General features: G+C 37.4%; 1 protein-coding gene, 1 long non-coding RNA gene and 1 pseudogene across 2 annotated transcripts in view; all 3 read left to right on the top strand.

Moving 5' to 3' along the window:
• LOC125652371 (lipoxygenase homology domain-containing protein 1-like) overlaps window positions 1-11,088 on the top strand; it is a 48,707-nt gene extending 37,619 nt beyond the window's left edge. Inside the window, exons 17-18 of the mRNA XM_048881518.2 lie at window positions 4,693-4,779; window positions 8,465-11,088. Coding sequence (XP_048737475.2) covers window positions 4,693-4,779; window positions 8,465-8,644 — 267 coding nt within the window. The 3' untranslated portion in view covers window positions 8,645-11,088. The remainder of the gene's footprint in view (window positions 1-4,692; window positions 4,780-8,464) is intronic.
• A 1,029-nt stretch (window positions 11,089-12,117) lies between these two features.
• On the top strand, window positions 12,118-23,823 carry LOC125652849 (uncharacterized). The gene is made up of 3 exons (XR_007361731.2): window positions 12,118-14,179; window positions 23,212-23,394; window positions 23,489-23,823. It is a non-coding gene; the product is annotated as an uncharacterized LOC125652849 (long non-coding RNA).
• A 421-nt stretch (window positions 23,824-24,244) lies between these two features.
• On the top strand, window positions 24,245-24,879 carry LOC130054975 (uncharacterized; annotated as a pseudogene).
• The last annotated feature ends 992 nt before the right edge of the window (window positions 24,880-25,871 follow it).

The following is a 25,871-nucleotide window of genomic DNA, read 5'->3' as shown; positions in this document are numbered from 1 at the left end:
GGGTGGGTTCATTTAAAAATCTTTTTTTTCAAGAACCACTGGGTCAGAAAAGCTGAGATTCTTGAAAGCTTCCTGACATAGTGCAGATTCAAGTTTGTTAAAATCACAGCCCCCGGGGATTGGATGGGGCCACAATATGGGATCAAAGTTTTACATACAAATACATGTATATAGGAAAAATCTTCTCAAGAACCACTGAGACAGAAAAGCTGAGATTTACATGAAAGCTTCCTGACATAGTGCAGATTCAAGTTGTTAAAATCATGGCCCCCAGGGGTATGATGGGGCCACAATAGGGGATCAAAGTTTTACATACAAATATATAGGGAAAATCTTTAAAAATCTTCTCAAAAACCAATGAGCCAGAAGAGCTGACATTTACATGAAATCTTCCTGACATAGTGCAGATGTAAGTTTGTTACAATCGTGGCCCCTGGGGGTAGGATGGGGCCACAACCAGGGGGATCAAAGTTTTGCGTACAAATATATAGGGGAAATCTTTAAAAATCTTCTTCTCAAACCCTTCTATGCCAGGAAAGTGAAAATTTACTTGAAAGCTTCCTAACATGGTGCAGATTCAAGTTTGTAAAAATCATGGCCCCCAGGGGCAGGATCGGGCCACATTGGGGTATCAAAGTTTTACATAGAAAGATATCGGGGAAAATCTTTAAAAATCTTCTTCTCAAAAATTACTGGACCAAGAAAGTGGAAATTTACATGAAAGCTTCCTACATGTAACATGGTGCAGATTGAAGTTTGTTAAAATCATGGCCCCTGAGGATAGGATGGGGCCACAATAGGGGATCAAAGTTTTACATACAAACATACAATGTATAGGGAAAATCTTTAAAAATCTTCTTCTCAAAAACTGCTAGGCCAGGGAAGTGGAAATTTACATGAAAGCTTCCTAACATGGTGCAGATTCAAGTTTGTAAAAATCATGACCCCCGGGGGCAGGATGGGGCCACAATGGGGTATCAAAGTTTTACATAGAAATATATAGGGAAAATCTTTAAATATGTTCTAATTCTCAAAAACTACTGGGCCAGGAAAGTGGAAATTTACATGAAAGCGTCCTGACATAGTACAGATTCAAGTTAATTAAAATCATGGCCCCCGGGGGTAAGATGAAGCGACAATGGGGGATCAAAGTTTTATATACAAATATATAGGAAAAATCATTAAAAATCACTGGGCCAGAAAAGTTTACATTCACATGAAAACTTCCAGACTTAGTCTAGATTCAATTTTGAAAAAATTGTGGCCTCTGGGAGTAGGTTGAGGCCACAATAGGGATCAAAGTTTTACATGCAAATATATAGGAAAAATCTTTAAATATGAGCCAAGGTGACTCAGGTGAGGGATGTGGTCCATGGGCCTCTTGTTCATTTTGTCTCCCTCTGGCTAGAGAAGATGGAGTATATTGGTTTGCACCCATTTGTTGGTAGAGCAATTCTTAAAGTGTTGTCTTTTAAATATCTTGAGAATCATTTGATTGAAAAAAATCAAAATATGATACACAGATTGGTGATGGGCTAGTAGATTACCCATATTGATCTTGAGGCAAAAAGGTCAAACGGTGTTTCAAGCATGCATACAATAATTATTGCCCAAACAATAACCTGCGAACCATTCATCTAACAGTCATCAAATCTCATAGGCAGGATGGACATGGCTAGCCAATTACCCCTACTGATTTGGGACTTTTTTAGCATATGTGGAGCAGTTGTTGTCAGACCAATAACTAAAGACCCGCTTTGTTCAATGGCCGTCAAACTTTATATTCAGGTTTGGTCATGACTATTGAAGTTGACCGATTCTCTTATGAAAAGGTCAAAGGTCATAGGTCAATTTTGCATGCAATTGTCTGATCAATAATTTGAAGAACTTTAACTAATTAAGTAGTCACTCAACATTACAGGCAAATTAATCCTTATCTATTATTATATGATCAAATAATGTTGAGCTCTCTGATTGGCTGAAATCCAACAAATTAGAAGAAATAGAATGTTATATTCATATGAATGTGCCTTTGAGGTGAATATAATATTTGATTTTTTCAACATTTTACCAGAATTATTAGGAATTTAAAAATTAATCAATGGGTTTTTTTGTGGTCATAGTTTAAAGGTACATCAAGGAATACTTCATACATTACTTTACTATGGTAAATTATCTTGATACAATGATTTATTCTGGTAAAAACTTACTATACAATGATTTACTATAATGGTAAATTTTTAATATATTAACTGTGGTCAAAACTTTGATACATACATTAGTTATAATTAACTGTGGCAAAAACTCTCATACATTGATTTACTACAGTAAAAAAATTGATACATTGATTTGCCATGGTAAAATCTTTGATACATTGATTGTTACGAGCAAATGCATAATTTCGGAATTGATATGCATTTTTGCATGCTGGTCTGATATGTGATATGAGTTTTCAGACCAGTCGTTGATATCAGCTATTAAATTGTGATGTCATCCATATCGCACAGTGCAGAATCTGCATAATCATTACCAAAAAAATATTGGCCAAAAAATGTCAATAATTGTGTATCATTTTTCAGGTCAAGTAATCACCATGTTTTCTAAATATGGACTTCATGTAATTTTGAAGTGGGGGTGGGGGAGACATGTCTTTTTTAGCTCACCTGAACCGAAGGTTCAAGTGAGCTTTTCTGATCACATTTTGTCCGGCGTCCGTCTGTCTGTCTGTCCGTCTGTCTGTAAACTTTTCACATTTTCATCTTCTTCTCATGAACCACTGGGCCAATTTCAACCAAACATGGCCAAAAGCATCCTTGGGTGAAGGGCTTTCAAGTTTGTTCAAATGAAGGGCCATGTCCCTTTCAAAGAGGAGATAATCACAAAAATGCAAAAATAGGGTGGGGTCATTTAAAAATCTTCTTCTCAAGAACCACTGGGCCAGAAGAGCTGAAATTTACCTGAAAGCTTCCTGACATATTGCAGATTTAAGTTTGTTCAAATCATGGGCCCCTGGGGTTGGATGGGGTCACAATAGGGGATCAAAGTTTTACATACAAATATATAGGAAAAATCTTTAAAAATCTTCTTCTCAAGAACCACTGAGCCAGAAAAGCTGATTTTTACATGAAAACTTTCTGACATAGTGCAGATTCAAGTTTGTTCAAATCACAGCCCCCGGGGATAAGATGGGGCCCCAAGGGGGGATCAAAGTTTTACATACAAATATATAGGGAAAAACTTTTAAAATCTTCTTCTCAAGAACCACTAAGCCAGAAAAGCTGAGATTTACATGAAAGTTTCCTGACATAATGCAGATTCAAGTTTGTTCAAATCATGGGCTCCGGGGGTTGGATGCCCGGGGCCACAATAGGGGATCAAAGTTTTACATACAAATATATAGGAAAAATCTTCTTCTCAAGAACCACTGAGCCAGAAAAGCTGATTTTTACATACTTTCTGACATAGTGCAGATTCAAGTTTGTTCAAATCATGGCCCCCGGGGGTAGGATGGGGCCACAAGGGAGATCAAAGTTTTACATACAAATATATAGTTAAAATCTTTTTCTCAATAACCACTGAGTCAGAAAAGCTGAGATTTACAAGAAAACTTTCTGACATAGTGCAGATTCAAGTTTGTTCAAATCATGGCCCCCCGGGGGGTAGGATGGGGCCACAAGTGGAGGGGGTCAAAGTTTTACATACAAATATAGGAAAAAGCTTTAACAATCTTCTTCTCAAGAACCATTGGGCCAAAGAAGTTGACATTTACATGAAAGCTTTCTGACATAGTGTAGATTCAAGTTTGCAAAGGGTAGTTTGGGCCATAATAGGGACTAAGGTTTTACATGCAAATATATATGGAAAGTCTTCAGATATGGGCCAAGGTGACTCAGGTGAGCGATGTGGCCCATGGGCCTCTTGTTCCCCATGTGTTGAGTTGTGGACATTTTTGTTACATCTTGGTGTTGAAAAAATTAAATTAACTAATTGTTTCTTTGTAATTGCTACAGGTTTTTCTAGCAAGGATATATATTTGATTGACAGACATTAGATAAGGTTTTTATTGTGGACTTATTTTGACAGATTGACGGATATTAAAAATACAGACAATGATTAGCAAGACCAGGCATGAGTTTTGGTCTTTATATAGAATTTTGATAAAATTTTATTTTTATCAACATGCTGTTCTCATCCCTCCACTTTCTAACATTTCCCCCTCCCCTCCTCCCCATCTCACAATATTTTCTAAATCTATTGAATTCATAGAGAATTTAAGAATGTATAAGCATCCACCATCTCTTTCTTTCCTTTGGTTAATATAAAATTCCATATTGGTTATACACTATTACTGTACATGTATTTTCATCTATCACCTGACTTTCATATCCATACCTTAAATACCCAAATATTTTCCCTTTTCCCTTACTTGTATCAGTGATGACTTAATACTACTTGTGTTCAAAGGAAAACAGTTTCTAAGAGAAAAAAATCATTTAAATTAAGTCATCATATAGTTATTTTTTCTAATATAACTGCAGATTGTATGTGGTAGTTCTCTGACATAACTAGTTAGTTGATAATTATAAAGGAATGAATAAGAAGCAGTCAGTGATTTGCAGTATGTAATTTTTTGTATCCATGAATGCAATGCAACACTTTCACACATCACAAGTACAGTTGATTTTTTTGTAGATTGAGACATTAGATGTTGGACCGCTAGCCTCTTTGACAGTCGGTCATGATGACTCTGGACCTGGTGCTGGTTGGTTCCTTGATGAGGTATGTTATATCCACCAATACTTATACCAGAATCATGGTGCAAACTTTAAAATATTAACAACTAGATAAACCAACTTTACATTAGACAGACTTCCACAGCTGAAACTTAGATTGTGTAAAATTTTAAAGGATGGAGGAATCCTGTGTAACTAATAAACCTGTTATCCAGGTTCATCACGTGCGGGTTATTAATGATATCATTATTCCCCTACCGACGAAGTCGAAGGGGACTTTAGGTTTACGCTCCGTCTGTCTGTCTGTCCGTCAGTCCTGCAAATCAGTTTTCCGGACTTTTTTTTATGTGCTTGCAGATATTCAATTTTATCTCATACATGTGGTGTATATTTCAAGTGAGATAAAGCATTAGCTTTATCACACTCCCGTTTGATAAAGCACTTCCGGTCAGAACTACTTTTGACACCGTCCCCACTTGGATGACATATTTTCTGTGTTTAGACATATCGATGCATGAAATAAAGCGTATAACTTGTTATTCTGTATTCATTTCGAATTTCTTTTATAGTAAAATTAAAATGATATTGACCCACTGACATTAAATGCAAGTTACCGGCCATGAAAATGTCAACTCGATCAATAACTACTCAAAAATTACAAATAGAAAACAAAGAGATGTTAACATTATTATCATCAATAAGGAATCAACCGCCTACTGGACAGGCCTAATTGAAAGTACCTCGACATGCTGGGATACCAAGCATTCACAAACTGTCTCCAACAACTTTACTTACTACAGGCCTAGTGCCTCGGGATTTCCTCTCACCCTCAGATCCAAAGAAACCACGTAAATAAAATCCAAATACACAAACACTTCTACTTTTCATTGTAAACTGTTGAACATTCTAATAACGCTGCATTAAAATATTATTTTCAATGATCGTTGTTACACATGTTTATTTCAAAAGATGACGTACGACATCAAACATTTATCAGAAGGTCAGGCCTACATCAAAAAATAAATACTCTGTCAATAGTTGTTATTTTGTTGGAATGGCAAAACCATTATTAATCATAAACTATAATCCTTTCTAAAACAATTTTCATCCATGGTTTCTTTTATAAAAATGCCCTTTGTAATATATATGAATCGATTATAAGCGCACAGTTTTTTTCCCATGTAAGGAAGATTAATAAGTATGACGCCTGAGCCACGAATTCAAAACAAATTCAATCAGCTGTTTCTACCATACTGGGGATCATCTCAAAATTAAGCAAAAAGAAAATGTATGACATAAATAGAACATCTATAATTGCGTGTTTTTATGCGCTTGCAGATCGATATTCAATTTGATATTCGGTACATTGCTTTGCCATAACAAGTTACAGATCAAGTTCGAATTTCATCTCGATCCGTCGATTTTTTACTAAGTTATGGCCCTTGGACTTAAAAAAATATCATGAATCATCAGTTTTCCGGACTTTTTTTATGTGCTTGCAGATATTCATTTAATATTTGGTGCACCGCTTTGCCAAAACAAGTTACAAATCAAGTTCGAATTTTGTCTTGATCCATTGATTTTTCAATCAGTTATGGCCCTTGGACTTAGAAAAATAGCATGAAATTTTAGTTTTCCGGACTTGTTTTTGATGTGCTTGCAGATATCCATATGATATTTGGTACATTGCTTTGCCATAACAATTTAGAGATCAAGTTCGAAATTCGTCTAGGTCCGTTGATTTTTCACTTAAGTTATGGCCCTTGGACTTAAAAAAAATAGCATGAATTGTCAGTTTTCCTAAAAAAAATTCTTTCTTACAGATATTCATTTGATATTCAGTACATCATGATGATTGCTTTGCCATAACAAGTTACTGATCAATTTTGAGATTTTCTTGGTCTAGTCTGTGTACCTGAATAATAGTTGATTTCCAACCACGCCTATCCTGGTTTCCCAATCTTCCCTTTTACCATAATTTTAGTCTCATAATGAACTTCGAATATTGTTTCGGTCCAATGATTTTTGCCTCCGGTAGGGGACTATGTATTGCTATGCAATACTCTCAGAATGCTTGTATATATTTACTGATTCAACTAAATAGGAAATTGTGATGTATTGCATGTTGTACAATGTAGTTAAAAATAAGGATTCAATTATAAACTAAAGCAACATATTTAATAAAGAATTATGAATGCAGTGAAACTCTAATTCAATAGAAATTGCATTGCTACATCATCAGTGCTTCCCAAGGTCTTCTGGTACTTACTGGACATTTGGTCCAGTAATGGTTGAGATATTACTGGACCAAATCACATTTTACCAGACCAAAATTTTATATGCAAATTAATCCCCTATTGTGGCCCCATCCTACCCTTGGGGGCTATAGTTTTAACAAACTTGAATTTATGCTATATCAGGAAACTTAAAATTTCCTGTAAATTTGAACTTTCTGGCCCAGTTTTTCTTTTTAAGAAGAAGATTCTTAAAGATGTCTCCTATATATTCCCATGTAAACCTTTGACCCCCTATTGTCGCCCTACCCTACCCCCGGGGGAGCCATGATTTTAACAAAATGTCAAGAAGCTAGCTTTCATGTAAATTTGAACTTTCTGGCCCAGAATGGCATCGGCGACGTACTTTATTAGCCCAAGTAAACTTTACCAACCCGTGTTCAACACTAGTGTTATGAAATACACGGTTTTTTTTTTAAACTCGAGCAATCCGCGTAACTCAAATGCAAATTGTTCAATCAAACGTGCCCATGTTGTTCAAGTACTTCTTGATCAAAGTATAGTTTAAACGCTTTATTTACGTGTTATTTATCACCTAATTCAAACGCTTCAAAGACGTCTGTAGTTTCACGGGATATTGCTCAATTGTATTATCACCCTCTCAGGGGAATCGAAGATGATTGCAAGTTTGATAAATATTTGAGTTAAATGTAAACACGTTTTCTGTTTGCAATGACTAAAGAACAGAATAAATTTTGGGACATGCTGCTAAAAATTGAAAATTTCATTGGGAAAAAAATTATCGGACACTTGGTCCGGCCAACAACTGATATTGATCAGACCAAAACAAAAATTACCGGACATTTGCCAATGTCCGACAGACCTTCAGAATTACTGCATCATATTATCTATGATGTATGGAAATTTAGACCTGGCTTCTTAACCAATCAAAACTTGTGTTACAAATTGCATAGGAAATAATCGCCTTTCCCATCAGAGACACAGTTTCAGTATATATAGATTTCATAACTGAAAGTTGCTTCAGACATTTAATTTGAAAGGCATTAAAAGTATAAACTTCTTGTGATATATGTATCAAGTTTGTCAGAATTTGAAATCAAACACTTTCAGTATTAATTATACCCGTGCAGCGAATTTGCGGAGGTTATAGTGTTTTTGACTTGTCTGTCAGTCCATCAGTCCCTTTTTTGTCAGCGCAACTCCTCTGAGACCGATCAACAGAATTTCATGAAACTTTGTAGTTAAAAAGGACACACTGTGTAGATGTATATATTCCCGGGAAATTCTGATTAAATAATTTTTCTGGGAGTTATGCCCCTTTTGAACTTAGAATTTCAAGTCCTGTTCTTGCAGTAATGCATAGCATTACCATTCATTATGTGAGGCATTGTCAAGCAATGTTGAAGCTTGGGGTATGTGAGCTTGCTCACTTCTGCTTTCTTTCATTAAGAGTGATTCTTTAATTCGCATTGACAGGTGCGGGTCCGTAGGTACATTCAGAGGAAGGAGGCCAAGGAATACGAGAAGAAGGGCCGACAGAAGCCTCTTTATGAGGAGAGTTTGTTCCCCTGCAACAATTGGCTGTCTAGTAGTGATGGTGACAAAAAGACTGAGAGACAACTCAAGTGTGAGAAAAGGAGCCTTCAACATGATTAACTTAACCAGGGAATATTTTATAGTTAAATGGAAATATATCAAAGTGTAAATTCTCATCACATCATGGATGTAGATATCATCCCTCATTCAACCCAATACAGTGAAACTTGTCTTATCCTGACATCTTGATGTCAGAAAAACTTTGAATTAGACAAAACTGTGAAATACAGAGTATTCATATACAACAGAATTCATTTGAGGTTGTGTATGGTTTACACAATATTTTGGATTGCAAGACATCTGGATTTCACAATCAAGTTTCACTGCATACAATAATTCCAAGAAAATTAAACTCTGAATTGCATGTAGTAATTTGTATTTACCAGTATAACCAAAAATGACATGGTCCATTTTTTGTTTTAATACTCTAAGTCAGATGATAGAATCAACAACTGTTAGATATTTCATGTGTAAAGAATAGAACAATTTCTATACATTTTTTGATTAATGTAATTAGGCCTAGATTCTCTAGCTAATTGTTACGTTGTTATTATGTAGAACTCTTATATTTCTGTCCTATCTATTTCACTATTATATGTATTATCTTATAGAACACGACACTTTGTTTTCACTATATTGAACGAAAAGTGCCAATTTTTGTTCCAGTGAAGGTAATAAACACAAAAATATAATGTACTTTAGTTGCTGTTTAAGCATCACAAAGTCAAGTACTGGTAACTTTAAATTTCTCAAATAGAATGCACAAATTGTTTTCAAATTGCATGTTCAGAAATATAGTGTGGTATAGATAATGTAGACTTTTCCAATCAAAATCAGACATGAAATGTTTTGTTTTCTCTCCAAACCATGATAAATGTAAACAAATATGTGTCATTTTGTGACCCAACCATATCTAAGTTTTTTTTACACATATTTATTATACCCCATGCAACGAAGTTGCGAAGGATATAATGTATTTTACCCGTCCGTCAAGCTGTCAGTCCATCAGTCCCTTTTTTTTCAGCGCAACTCCTCTGAAACCACTCAACAGAATTTCGTGAAATTTTGTAGCTAATAAGGACACGCTGTGTAAATGTGCATATTCCCAGGAAATTCTGATTCAATAATTTTTCTGGGAGTTATGCCCCTTTTGAATTCAGAATTTCGAGCCTGTCTGTCCTGTTCTTTTCAGCACAACTCCTCTGAGACCGCTCAACACAATTTCATGAAATTATGAGGTTAATAAGGACACACTGTGTAGATGTGCATATTGTCAGGAAATTCTGATTCAATAATTTTTCTGGGAGTTGTGCCCTTTTTAAACTTAAAATTTTGAGCTCATCTGTTCTGTTCTTGTCAGCGCAACTCCTCTGCAACCACTCAACAGAAATTCATGTAACTTTGTAGTTGATAAGGACACACTGTTTAGATGTAGATGTGCATATTTCCAGGAAATTCTGATTCAATAATTTTTCTGGGAGTTATGCCCCTTTTGGACTTAGAATTTTGAGCCCATCTGTCCTGTTCTTGTCAGCGCAACTCCTCTGAGACTGCTCAACTGAATTCGTGAAATTTTGTAGTTAATAAGGACACACTGTTTAGATGTGCACATTTCCAAAAAATTCTGATTCAATAATTTTTCTGGGAGTTATGCCCCTATTAAATTTAGAATTTTGAGTCTTGCAGTAATGTATAACATTATGTGAGGCATTGTCAAGCAATGTTGGAGCATGGGATGTGTAAGTTTGCTCACCTCTGCTCTCTTTCATTTTGTCTATAATCTTTAAACTCAACTTTTACACTTGAACAGCAGAAAGTCATTGGGATGTCCTTTAAAGACATGATTCGCACCATTTGTTTATGCGTCAAATTTCGGGCTAGTTACCGTCGTCATGGTGGGCAGGGCTTACACGAAAATCCGCGATCTGCCCATTACATATACATGTACCTACAGGGATATTATATATTGTTGTTTTGTTCTAAAAATAGAATATTTTGATTACTATTGTTTCGGATTTTTCTTTCTCTCTTGAAATATTGAAGATTTTTAATATGATGGTCCAATATTTTTTTAAAATGTTAAATTTTCACAGGAATTTAAAGGATCAATCTAGAATAACAAACGATATTTCTTACCTAATGGTAAACTTAATATATAGTGTTTATGTGTTTAGTGATATTGGTACTACATGTGTATATATATATAATTACATATTCTTATATAACTAAATGTCATATTTGAAGTTTTAAATGATGACTGTGATATTTTTAGTATTCTTCATGTGCTGCTTGTTTACTTATCTCTGCTACTTCGTATTTGGAATATTTTAGGTTTATACATGTGTATATAAAGTTATAATAACCATTTACATTAGTGTAAACCCAAAGTTTGAGTTTCACAAGCATTTATACATTATGTACATTAGAACTATATTATATCTAAGATATCTAGTCAATCTCTACGGTGTCGATAGAATTAGCAATAAAACAATGAAGTAACTAGAGAGTGGGTATATTCTTATTGATACAGTGAATTTTGAAGAGCTAGAGAGTAGGTATATTATTTTTGATACAGTAAAGTTTGAACAGCTAGAGAGTGGGTATATTCCTTTTGATACAGTGAAGTTTGAAAAGTGTAATGAATCATTGACATCTGACAACACTCTACTATTAAATGTGCTCAAAGTGAATGATCTTTCTGAACATTTTCTGAAAGCAAGGAATCTTTTCCACTGGCCACTATAAATAGTTTCTACCAATGATGTAATAATGTTTGAAGTTTAATGGCAGTTAAAATGCATACTGGTGATCCAAATCCAGGAAAGAAGATAAATGCAGCAACTGCCAATAGTTTTCCTCAAAACATTGAAATTCACATCTGAGGAGACTCTACTTCTGTAACTCCATCTGTGATTTTTTTCTTCTAAATGAGTAAATAGTTGGTGTTCAGTATAGGCACTGTACAGATTGGAAAGGGAATTCCCGGGATTTAATTCAGCATCATTTACCATGGAAATATAAACTGACATTATAAACTTATAGAAATTCTTGTTCACCACACAAAATCAAATCCTAAGATAAATTAGGAGGATCAAAGTAAAACATGCATCCTAGCTATCATCAACCAGAACCCAGTTGCATGAAGGTTAGTTAACTTAAACTAACAGTTAACTTGTCTTAACTCTTATATTTATTTAGGGATAACTAGATGAAAGGTGAAAATAACAAACAGTGATCAATCTCATATAACTCCTATATGTAATATACACAATAGAGAGTTGAGCAAGCATGCATATGGACCCCTGGATATACCAGATATGGGATCATGCGCCTAGAAGGAGTAAGCATCCCCTGTCAACCAGTCACACCCGTCGTGAGCCCTATATCTTGATCAGGTAAACGGAGTTATCAGTAATCAAAATCAGTGTGCCAAGAACGGCTTTAAACAATCAGTATGAAACCTGTCAGACAGCATTTGACCAATTGATAGGTTGTATTGGCAAACTCCATTTTGTAGATTGTTATAACAACCATAGAATTTGTGAAATGCTGACTTTAAATGAGACTGTTGAAACCCCTAGTTGCACCATGAACTTGTTTGTCAGTAGCCTGCCTCGATTTAAAAACTGACCAATACGCAGAACAAGCTCTTGCGTATTGAATCAGTTGAGATATATAAACACCATATGCAGGTGATAATGGAATATTGCTACATAAATATGGGAAGTTGATGATGGAGAAGCTGAAGTCATCCTGTTTATCATACAGTTGAGTTGTTAGTTTGCCGTTAACATCTATGTTCAATGAAATATCCCAGTAGGAAGCAGATGTTGGCGATTATTTTAAGTTCACTGGAATATATCGAATTGACATATGAATGAAAATGAGTATTGCTGATAGATAAAGTGTCATTGAGATATCTAAATTTGAATTGGCAGCCATTTTTTCTCATGTGGAAACCTTTGAATAATTTCTGCCTTGTACGAATATAAAACAGGTCAGATAATAAAGGAGAACAATTCGTGTCCATGGGAATTCCAACAGACTGTTGGAAGACGACTACAAAAATATTGTCAATGAGGCACTCCAGCTTCATCGTTAGAGTACTTGTGTATACAGAGTTGTGTATAAGAAAGCAATGTTTTGGATGACTGACCACAAAATATTAATATTTCCTTTTCCTAGTTTTATTATACGTCCGTCATTAGACGGGAGGTATTATGTTATGTGCGTCTGGCTGGCTGGCTGGCTGGCCGTACGGAGTCATGTTTTCCAGACTTTTTTCCATAACGGATGCATGTACAACTTTGAAATTTGGTCACAATTTGTCCCTTAAGAATTGTAATAGTGAGTTTGCATTTCAGCTGGATTAGTCCATCCTTGACCTACTTTATGGCTATAAGTAGGTCAAACAGTTTTCCGGACTTTTTTTCATTACAGATACAGATATTGCCCTGAAATTGACACATAAGCTTCCTTTCAGAGGAATACAAGTTCAGATTGTATTTTAGCTGGATTGGTCCATCCTTGACTTACTTTTGGGCTAAAAATAGGTCAAACCGTTTTCCATGCTTTTTTTTTATTATGGATACAGATATTGCCCTGATATTTAGGAAAAAAGGAAGACAATTGCAATTAGCATTTCATTGGTGCAATATGACAGTATTTTAGGGGTAGATGTAGGTCACACAGTTTTCCAGATATTTTTTATATGGTCACAGGTATTGCTCTGATTGATTAATTGCTGTTTTCCCGCCACACTCAACAAATTTTCAGTTATCTGGTGGTGCCCAGTTTTTATTGGTAGAAAAGAGAACCCAGATACAATGTACCTGGGAAAAGACTACCGACCTTCCGAAAGTAAGCTGGGAAACTTCGAACCCGCGCCGACCAGAAGCGAGAGAGAGTGGCCTTGTGACTTTGAGCGCGATGCTCTAACCACTCGGCCACGGAGACCCTTTGTATTAGTCTGTAATTTAGTCACAATCTCCCTCTCAGAGAAATACATAAGCAGTTCACATTTCAACTTAATTGGTGCACCATGACCTAGTTTAGGGCTAAAAGTAGATCAAATGTTTTCTGGACTTTTTATCATCGTAGATAGATATCGAACCGACAATTTGTCACAACCTCACTCTCAGAGAAATAAGTAGGCTTTTCTATTCACAATTTGTGTTATATCAATTCAGAATGCACAGTATGCTTCCAGGTTGAATTTCACTGTCCGACGGGCGTATATTGTACCGTTTGCGGTACTCTTGTTGAAGAAGCAGTTGTTTATGATGTCATAGAGCCCATTGTGAGGAATGGTCGGGTAAAGTGTTGAAAATCGTACGTTTTGATGTTGATTTAAGAGAAGGTTTGTGATCTCAAATTTACTAGAAGTTCCTCTGATTTTTTGTAGAAGTCACATTTGATTTACACCACTGGCATACATTTATGTTGTGATACAATACGTTTCAAATTTCTTTTTCACTGCAGTAAATATTTTGGTGAGGAGCAAAGATGGGGGTTGGTAGAACATTTACTCGATCCAGCAATGTATCTCTGTTCGTAAGGGTTTTTGGTGAAGTTTTGGAATCCAGTATAGATACGGTAACTCATATTCATTCGTCCCATTGACTGGGATATTAAATGTGTTTAAAATTGAAGCAAGATTTTGAAGTATTTCATCTTGAAAAGGCAGGATTACCAAATGTAGAATTGAAGCATCATAAAATAGCAGGGAAAAATCATGGCTGTCACTCATACCAAGACTCAAATTAAACAACAAATTATCAGATCGATCACTGTTTAATGAATAATGAATCGTACCGGTGTTTCCTACACAACATCATGTAACAAGATAGGCCCCAGCAGGCAAAGTTGGTTGGTTTGACGTTATATTGACGTCAGTTTCTAACGTCGGATTTACGTTGGATTGTAGCAAACTCCCCGTCGAGGCCTCATCTAGATAGTGGTTTGAGAGCAAACGAACTCTGGCTGAAGTTTGGGATTGTAGTTGAAAATGAAATTTTTAGACGTTTTTTTCTGACGTCTACACAACGTCAGAATTCAATGTCTACACAACATCAGATTTCAACGTCAAACAGACGTTCATGATCCCACGGGGATCCGGGTTATAAAAGGTCCTCAGTACCCCTTGCTTGTCGTAAGAGGCGACTAAATGGGACGGTCCTTCGGGTGAGACCGCAAAAATCGAGGCTCCGTGTCACAGGAGGTGTGGCATGATAAAGATCCCTCCCTGCTCAAAGGCCGTAAGCGTTGAGCATAGGCCTAAATTTTGCAGCCCTTCACCGGCAATGACGTTTCCATATAAGTGAAAAATTCTCGAGCGTCCCGCGGTCAATCAATGTCAAAGTGACAGCATTTTTTCAACAAATCATTGAACAAGAGAACTATCATTCTTATGTCATTTTCCTTTATTTATATCCAGTTAATCTTCAGTCATTGACACCACCAAATATAACCAATCAAAGTTACCATTCCATTCAGTTTCTTCCCATTCTCGATCCGGCCACCTCCGCCTTTCATTTTAGGTATTTCGCAACAGCCTTGTTACAACTCGCTTTGAAAAATTATGCACTTTGAAAAGATTTTTCAAAGAGCGTTAAATTTGGGATCCAGTCAACGCACTTTGATTGATTGCTTAACGTCCCTCTCGAGAATGTTTCACTCATATGGAGACGTCACCACGACCGGTGAAGGGCTTCAAATTTAAGCCTATGCTCGGCGCTTACGGCCATTGAGCAGTGATGGTTCTTTAGCGTGTCACAGGCACCTGATAGTTTATATAAATATTGTGTACATCTAATGAAATTATTTTTCATAGAGAATTAATAATTTATCCAAAATATACTACTCAAAATTTGATAAGGATCACTAGGTTATATGTGTGTAATTTACCACTAACATAACAAAAGACATAAATTTGACCCAGAAACGTGTTTACTCAGGTTATGAATGAAAATTCATGAACGGCATGAACTTTTATCAATACGGAATGCTTGAAATCTGATAACAACGCCATAAGGCATTTCATTACAAAAAGTTAACAGCAAACCAGAGAAAGAATTACACAGTTTTTGGGGATAGTCCATCATTACACTTAGTCGATGAAGTGTCAATACCGGGAATTGCCTCCCCTTGCATCAATGACAGCTTGACAACGTCGAGCCATGCTGTCAATAAGCACCCAGATGTTTCCAATGGGAAGGTTCTTCCACGAGGGCGTTTCCGAGCTTTGCCAAAGTCGTGGGTTGTGCTCTACGGCGTGAAAGGGCAACCTGCAGCATGTTCCATACATGCTCAATCGGGTTCAAGTCCGGTGAGCGCGCTGGCCAGTCCATACGGACAATTGTCTCCGGCTGAAGGGACTGCTCCACCACCCTGGCGCGATGAGGACGGGCGTTATCATCCATCAGGATGAACTCAGGGCCAATAGCACCAGCGTAGGGTCTGACGTAAACATCGAGGATCTCATCCCGGTACCGCACCCCCGTCATTGTTCCTCTCTCCAGGACATGAAGATCTGTTCTTCTATCCCTGCTGATTCCACCCCAGACCATGATGGAACCACCACCATAACGGTCATGTTCACTGATGTTGGTATCATGGAAACGTTCACATTGTCGTCGCCACACTCGGTGCCTCCTGTCTGTAAAGTCCAAACAATACCTGGACTCATCGGTGAACAGAACTTGAACCCAATCGTTCGGTGTCCAAGTGACATCATCTTCAGCCCAGTCCAATCGCTCCCGCCGGTGTCGAACAGTCGAACAGTCAGAGGGACTCGAACACATGCCCTTCTCGAGTTGAGACCTGCATTGTGAAGCCGATTCCGTATCGTCTGAGTGGACACATTCACCCCCGAGGCGTTCAGGAGGTCGTTACGTAGGCTGGTTGCTGTCCAGAAGGGATGGCGTCGTGCCTGAAGAGAGCCCCACAAAATGGTCTTGGTGTTGGGTTGTCGACCTCTGACGACCACCCCCATGTCGGTGTGCTGCTGTCATTGTTTTTGGCTATATTTAGCTCTAATACTTCATAGTTATTTCGGATCTCAAACATTTCGGTTGAGCATCACTGAAGAGACATTGTCGAAATGCGCATCTGGTGCAACAAAATTGGCACCATATAAGTTTTACATACATATAATAGTATCTCACAAGTGGTCATTTCTTAAGCTTACAGAAGTTAGAAACTGACTATTCAGAACGACTTATGGGGGTGATCGGTGGGAAAATAACATATTTTGGATAAATTATTGGTTCTCTATAAAAAATAATTTCATTCTACAATGGGGTATGCAAATCTATAAAGCTATCCACACTTCAGGTGTCTGTGGCCACACCTACTGTGACACGGGACATCCGTTTTTAAAGTCATCTCCGAGGACACGTGACATTCACACCTGATGCCGAGCATTTGGCGATGGAACTGTCACTACCTGTTTTAACGACTTGGGTCTGTCGCGGCCGGGATTCGAACGGTCTAACCTCTAGATCACCGCGGTGATGAAGTTAAAGCTTTAAAACGCCAAAGGTCACTGTAGATTATAAGACTCTCTTAATACCGAGCGAAGCTCGGACGGGCCGAAGGCCCGTCCGCGAAGCAAGGCTCTAAAGGTAACACGTATGTAAAAGAAAAAAGTCAAAATCAGCAAAAGAAAAGGAGATAATCTCTATATACGTTTACTGAAATTTTCGTGATCCATATGGGCGCCGCCATTAATTTTTTTATTACCTGCTTCAACAGTTATTCGTGTTTTATTTTGAATGCCAATAATAGAAGACTCTAATGTGCAATTCGTAATTTAAACACTCAGTTTGTTCAAAATGAATAGTATAATTATCATTGTAACAGGTTTTAGCAAATAAATACATATAAAACCGTAATACGACTGAATAGATGAACGAGTTCATGAGTTTCTTTGAATAAGAATATACGATAAAAATACGGTTACTTTTTTAACATTTTGAAGTTATTGGTTAATTTTGCTTAGTTTTCACGGCCTTTTTCATTGCATACAGAATGTATTATTGTTGTTTATAGTTGTTTGCTTTGAAAAGAGAAAAAAAAATCGAGGCTAAATGTGACGTCACAATGCACAATTTACGTCGCCTTGCGTTTTATTTCCCGCGTTCAATGAATAGGTGGATCGTGTAAAACTGTTGTCCCCATATAAACCCCTTTAATATTGAGATGTTACTGGGGGTTTAGCGCAAGGGAATTTCATTCAATATATATATTTTTAAATGAATAATATTCTACCGTACTTAACGGAATTATGATTACCACTCGGGACACGGAGTTACATGTATGCTTCGCTCGGTCCAACGGTCACACCGTATACATATTATGATTACGGTGTGACCGTTGGGGCCAGCGCAGCATATCTTAATACATTTTCAAAAAAATTGTATTGAAAACAAGGAAAACTGATCTGGTTCACTGTCAATAGGGTCTGTAGGATTACTGTCTTTCTCTTCTCGCCAATGTAGGAACCAGTTTAGCGGGAAATGCAACGAGCGTGTTGTGACGTAGCCTGGTAGTTGTGACGTGACTGTTTACATTTCTTTAGACAATATTTTAAAAAGAAAAAGAAAGGGGGAAGAATATGATTGTCATCCTTTCCTTTCAAATAAGAAAGGTTTGTAATACTTCAAAGATTTTTTAAATTATTATTTTACGAATCGAACCATCCGCCATTTTGTACAAGGGACTTCTGGGATTGGCGTAAAAAAAATTCTTGTTAGAGGTTGAGATTTAGCTCGGATTATTTCCCGCGCTCTAGTCATTAGAGCTCGCAGTACTGGCCAGCGCTGGCTCGCTGCGCTCCCTATGAGTAGCCATGAAATATAAGGTGATTCCAACCGAGGATTGCAAAAAAGCTGTGAAACCCGAGGCTTTACCCCGAGGGTGGAATCACCTTAATATTTCATGGCAACTCATAAGAGAGTATTTTTCTCTCATATTTCTAGAGTTTTCCGTTTTCCTTGTGCCTAGCGACACCATTTTGAGAAATTCCCAATTAATTAATTTTTCGCTGTACATTAAAAATAACACCAGAATTGAATTCTACGATCCTCATTTTGACAACTACGTTGCCGACAAAAAATCGGCCGACGAGTGTATTTAAGTGAATTGTATTAGAGTTATTCCTCTTTGAATAAATCAATAATCAGGGTGATGCGTGACGTAACTCGACAGTCCATCAGCGCGAAACATTTTGACAGACCTAATCAGAATATGAATCGACAACTGCACGGTTTTTTTTTCTTAGAGGAGCATTAATATTGATATTAATTGAGCAGTTATTTAATGACGAGTGTGTGAAGAGAGATTCCAAGTGGTTTTTGTTGGTGGATATGGGCATGGCTAGACTTTCGTTTTTCACGCGTGCAAGGACTCGAGTCTCATGGACATTGAAGACACTTATTTCACCTGAGACATGAACAGTAGACGTTGACAGAGTGAATGTGGAGGTAGGCCTAGAAGTAATAGACCATGTGGGCTGGGTTTCTGTGATCGGGCATAATGCACCGGATGACATAGGTGTATGAGGAATTTGTGACTGTTGTTGAGTGTGCGGTAATTGTTCAAGGAATGTGTATTTTTGTGTCCGGTCACATACACCTGGAGATTATCAGGGACATTACAATCTGTCATTTTTTGTACAAGAGCTTTGCAGACGCTAGTGTTCGTCAATCGAGGCGAGGTAAGTTGCAAGCTAGTTGTGTATTGATTATGACGTCACGGGATATGTAAGATAAACGTCACGTGATATGAAAGATTATAAGACTCTTTTATGAGTAGCCATGAAATATAAGGTGATTCAACCCGAGGGTTGCAAAAAAGATGTGAAACCCGAGGTTTTGCCGAGGGTTTTACCGCTTTTTTGCAACTCGGAGGGTGGAACACCTTAATATTTCATGGCAACTCATAAGAGAGTATTTTTCTCTCATATTTCTAGAGTTTTCCGTTTTCCTTGTGCCTAACGACGCCATTTTGAGAATTTTCCAATTAATTAATATTTCGCTGTACATTAAAAATAACACCAGAATCGAATTCTACGACCTTCATTTTGGCAACTACGTTGCCGACAAAAAATCGGCCGACGAGTGTATAAGTGAATTGTATTAGAGTTATTCCTCTTTGAATAAATCAATAATCAGGGTGATGCATGACGTAACTCGACAGTCCATCAGCGCGAAACATTTTGACAGACCTAATCAGAATATGAATCCACAACTGCACGTTTTTTTTCTTAGAGGAGCATTGATATTGATATTAATTGAGCAGTTATTTAATGACGAGTGTGTGAAGAGAGATTTCAAGTGGTTTTTCTTGGTGAATATGGGCATGGCTAGACTTTCGTTTTTCACGCGTGCAAGGACTCGAGTCTCATGGACATTGAAGGCACTTATTTCACCCGAGACACGGACAGTAGACGTTGACAGAGTGAATGTGGAGGTAGGCCTAGAACTAGTAGACCGTGTGGGTTGGGTTTCTGTGAACTGGCATAATGCACCGGATGACATCTAGGTGTATGAGGAATTTGTGACTGTTGTTGAGTGTGCAGTAATTGTTCAAGGAATGTGTATTTTTGTGTCCGGTCACATACACCTGGATATTATCAGGGACATTACAATCTGTCATTTTTTGTACAAGAGCTTTGCAAACGCTAGTGTTCGTCAATCGAGGGGTATTCCCAATCGAGGTGAGGTAAGTTGCAAGCTAGTTGTGTATTGATTATGACGTCACGGGATATGTAAGATAAACGTCACGTGATATGAAAGATTATAAGACTCTCTTATGAGTAGCCATGAAATATAAGGTGATTCCACCCGAGGGTTGCAAAAAAGCTGTGAAACCCGAGGCTTTGCCGAGGGTTTTACCGCTTTTTTGCAACCCCGAGGGTGGAATCACCTTAATATTTCATGGCAACTCATAAGAGAGTATTTTTCTCTCATATTTCTAGAGTTTTCCGTTTTCCTTGTGCCTAGCGACGCCATTTTGAGAATTTTTCAATCAATTAATTTTTCGCTGTACATTAAAAATAACATCAGAATCGAATTCTACGACCTTCATTTTGGCAACTATGATGCTGACAAAAAATCGGCCGACGAGTGTATAAGTGAATTGTATTAGAGTTATTCCTCTTTGAATAAATCAATAATCAGGGTGCGTGACGTAACTCGACAGTCATCAGCGCGAAACATTTTGACAGACCTAATCAGAATATGCATTCACAACTGCACGTTTTTTTTTTCTTTTTCTTAGAGGAGCATTGATATTGATATTAATTGAGCAGTTATTTAATGACGAGTGTGTGAAGAGGAATTCCAAGTGGTTTTTGTTGGTGAATATGGGCATGGCTAGACTTTCGTTTTTCACGCGTGCAAGGACTCGAGTTTCATGGACATTGAACGCACTTATTTCACCTGAGACACGGACAGTAGACGTTGACAGAGTGAATGTGGAGGTAGGCCTAGACGTAATAGACCGTGTGGGCTGGGTTTCTGTGAACGGGCATAATGCACCGGATGACATAGGTGTATGAGGAATTTGTGACTGTTGTTGAGTGTGCAGTAATTGTTCAAGGAATGTGTATTTTTGTGTCCGGTCACATACACCTGGAGATTATCAGGGACATTACTATCTGTCATTTTTTGTACAAGAGCTTTGCAGACGCTAGTGTTCGTCAATCGAGGCGAGGTAAGTTGCAAGCTAGTTGTGTATTGATTATGACGTCACGGGATATGTAAGATAAACGTCACGTGATATGAAAGATAGAAATATCTTACATACCTTTCTTTCATAGAATATCTGTATCTTACATACGTAGATATGAGAGAAAGAAATATCTTACATACCTTTCTTTCATAGAATATCTGTATCTCACATGGCTGTCTCACATGGGTAAAGTCGATCTCACACTGGTGATAATGTGAGAAAGAAATATCTTGCATACCTTTCTTTCATAGAATATTTGTATCTTACATACGTAGATATGAGAGAAAAACCTATCTGTATTATGTATAAGATCTTTGTCTGGAGCATATTTTCTCTACCCTTGGTACAGTTGGGCTCAACCTTCACCCATAGGGTGTCCATGGGTGGAGGCAGTGCTGTGACCATGAACCAATTACCTAGATCAAGGGTCAAAGGCGAACTAACTTCTCTGTAAAATCCTTGTCTGGAGCATATTTCTTTCCCCTTGGCTTTACCAGGCTCAAACTTCTCCCATAAACCTTTGCTGTGTAGAATGCTCCTCTCCGAAAACAATATTTTATAACTATACCTTGCATTTATTTTGCTAAAAGCGGGATCCTTTGAGATGGTCACCATTTCGAATTTCCCTTTGACGAAGACTCTCTAGATGCTAGTGTAGCGAGTATGCGAGCAGATCTAAAATCTAAATGGGGTGTTGCTAAAACGGAACGGAAAATATTAATGTTAAAATTCATGGGGGGGGGGGGGGGGGACTCTTGATTTCCTGTATTTCAGCATAATGCATGAAGTGATTTACGAGATGACTATTTAATTGCAATATTATACTTTCTATTGCTCCTTTGTATAATGTTTGACAGAATTAATTTTAATTTCCACCACGTTTAGGGTGATTTTGTTTGCTTTTTGCCTAAATCGCAACCTCTCCATCTCTTTTGCATTCCTGTTTCTCCTTTTTACAATTACGCATAAAGCGTTGTAGTCCATTCTCTCATGTTCAGAAGTCAAGTTTATTTCTTTTATTCACAATTTCCTTCCTGTCGGAATTCCCAGATGTTAAAACCGATGTACTACATAATGTATATCTATTTGTATTCATACGCACATTGTTTACAACTGCATCAAAGGCAAAAACATTGGAACTATAAATAAATGTCCCTTACGTAGTTCAGAATATGTACCCTCATAATGTGACAGTTAAATATCAATATGCTGTTGGTTTGTTTACGTCCCATTGGAGAATACGGAATGTTGGAACCATTATTTTGTTTCCGATTCCTTGCTAATGCTGTATTATACGAGAAATGTTTTTCGTAATGTCACCACCCATTCGTTGTACAACTGGTCCTAAAAACTCAATGGTTGGTTGGATTGTTACTATTTAACGTCCCTCTCGAGAATTTTTCACTCACATGGAGACGTTATCATTGCCGGTGAAGGGCTGGACAAATAAAGGCCTATGCCCGAAGGGCGTTATAGTAGATTTGATCATGTACCAACTTCATGTCATATCCCAATAACATTCAAAAATGATATTTTATTTCTTATATTTATATTTTCTATTTTGATTTGTGTTCTTGCCGAGCTTCCATGATTATGTAGCAGATGATCAAAATAACGATCGTAGAACACAAAATATAGTTCGTTAGAATTTTACCGAATAAAAACTTAGGAACAATATAAAAGAGAATATAAGATAGAGATATTTAATTGAAAATGTTTTTAAAAAAGACGAAACATGTGTAAAATAAAGGTAATTTAGAGCGTAAAGTTAACTGAAATGACGACAAGAAGAGCGGAGTAAACTACATCCGTGATGTGATTTGGTCGCGATCAGCGATGGAGAAACTGGTGTCGGTCTAGCTTAATAAGTTGAAAACGCTTGTTGATCACAGATTTCGACAGAAAATCAAAGGATCTGAGAGAATTGATGGTGGATGTGATGGGTCAAGTTAACGTTAAGATCTTAGTCGGGTTTTTGGAAAGAAACAACGGTATGTTCATCGTTAGGACTCGCGGTAAACGTAGCCATGCAGGAGACGATTCAAGACAGTAGGACAGATTTAGACAAAGTGCAGGTAGGTTACGTCTTTTATTTACTTTCAGTGTGTGTAAAAGAAAATAAAAACGAACTGACGAAGTTTTTGTTCACTTGAGAAATTTCTGTTGTAGGATTTTAATGAAGACTCGCACCGGTACCCTGACATGAACACCTAAATTTTTCGAGCCTCGAAACCAGCCTTGCTTATGATCATGCCGAGTCATAGCCGTGATGGAAGTTGCCAGGAAACAACAGGTTAACTTATCATCATAAAGTAAATAGGCTTATAACTGTCTACATGTCTTCGCTTCCAATATCATAGAACTTTATAAAATCGCCATGCAGAAGTTGAAGACGGTATTTAAAACTGTATAAAATGAAACAACAGAATGATATGTTTAATGTTTCTCTTTTATAAATTGATGACATTCTTGTTTGTTTACAAAATAAAATCTGTATAAATATCCTGCTGCGTTTGTTTCTGTTATGATATCATTGCAGTGGCGGATCCAGGTTTTACGAAGGGGGGTGAAAGTCAAGTATTAGCCAAAATACTCAGCCATTTTGGGTGCCAATCTGGAATTTTACTCGCACTATTTCTATTATTTAAATTTGTGGCGAGAGTAGGGGTGGGTGGGCCTAAATCCCCCACTGCATTGCATAAGCAAGACGCCAGGTGAAAATACAGGAACTGACTTTTGAAGCAGTGATTGTATTCATACGCAAGAACAAACTGATCACGTGACCAAATTCATGTCATACGAAATTGAACATCGATTTCATTAGTACTGTCATATAAGGAAGTGCATTGACAAATGTAAATATATGTTATTATCATAGGTAAAAAAATAATTTTTTCTAAGGTCCACAAATGCAGTTCTGTTCTTTGTTTTGAGAAACTCGCTCCATCCCAGAGCTGGTGGTAAACTCCAGAAAACGGCCCTACCTGCAAGGTCGGCACCTGTGGGGAATATGATACAACATGTGAATGTTCTTTCACCATAGAGCATAGACTTACCATGATGACAAGCGACCATCCAGCATTAGTCCGCCATAAAGAAGGAAAACTTATTTTCACAATGACATAAAATGTAACTGTCCATTACCTGATAACGAGACGTCTAACGTCACAATAGTCGATGGATATGGTTCCCGTCTCATCATAGCCGTCAATGGAAAGTTTCCCAGTCCTACTATTGAAGCGCGTGAGGATCAGATGATGATCATCCATGTCCGCAATTTGATGCATACGGATTCCACTATCACACACTGGCATGGGATACATCAGCGCGGAACACCTTATGCTGACGGTGTCGCCTTCATCAGCAGTGTTCCATCCTTCCCTGACGTTTAAACCTTAACTTACAAGTTTACTGCTGGCCCACATGGAACCAGTTTTTGTCATGCCCACATTTGTAACCAACGCAGTATAGAGCTGTATGGGGGACTTATTGTATACACTAAATACAATTTCTACTCTCAGCCTAATAATCTACAGTTAGTGTGTACATGTTTTCTGTAAACTCTTTAATGATCAAGCAAGAATCTGGTACCTGTAATTTTAATAGTCTGCTCATTTAACAACCAGTCGAAATTTTGCTCGTTATTGACTTTCAACATGATTAATTTGTATACAAAATATCTTTGTGGTTGTTGCATGTGCTCTATCTTTAAAATGGTTTCAAAGGTATAAAAAAACCGGCTAATTTCGGCGATTTCGGTAAATCATGTCAATCGGAGATGAGGAAAATGAACATATTACGTCACTAATTTCCACATGTATCATCAGGGCCAATGCCCTAGTGCATAATCATAATGATTGAACCAAGTGAAACCAAATTTTAAATTTATCCTAATTTTGTGGCGAAATTTGGGCCTTAATGTACCTTACCCACACAATCCATCGACGGTGCAAAATTCAATGGATATCATATGAATTCCGCTTTGATAAACGGGAAAGGGCGATAATACACCTCTATAAACTTTTAGAATGGTACCCCCTTGGAAACATTTGAAGTGGAGCATTATGTTTCATACAGATTTCGTGTCATCTGCGCCACTTAGAAATAACTGTACGAGCATCGGACGGATATGAAATTGTCCGAGAACTGCAAAGAACAGCAAGGGCATTATAATGAAATAGTTCATCAGTCATCCTGGAGAGAGATTCGATTTAATGTTTACTGCTAATAAAAACCCAGGAACTTACCTTTTGGTTGCAGGGAGCATTGAAGATCTTTCCTCCGCAGTACCACGCCACCGAAGCGATAATTCAGTATAAAAGCGCACCTTTTAATTAATAACCAGGGAATACTCCTGGCTCTGTCAATGGATGTCAATTTGTTCTTCCCTACCACGCCCATCCTAAAAAAAACAACAACAAAAACAAGTCGGCCCTACAGATGAATGCGATGACAATAAATGTGGTCTGGACGCGATTTTTGCATGTACATATTCTGTTGATCTATACTCTGACATGGTATATTATTCTGTTGATCTATACTCTGACATGGT

Source organism: Ostrea edulis, chromosome 5 (assembly GCF_947568905.1).
Source record: "Ostrea edulis chromosome 5, xbOstEdul1.1, whole genome shotgun sequence".
Taxonomy (NCBI): domain Eukaryota; kingdom Metazoa; phylum Mollusca; class Bivalvia; order Ostreida; family Ostreidae; genus Ostrea; species Ostrea edulis.
The sequence above is the reverse complement of the archived record's forward strand: the minus strand, read 5'-3'. Positions and strand labels throughout refer to the sequence as shown.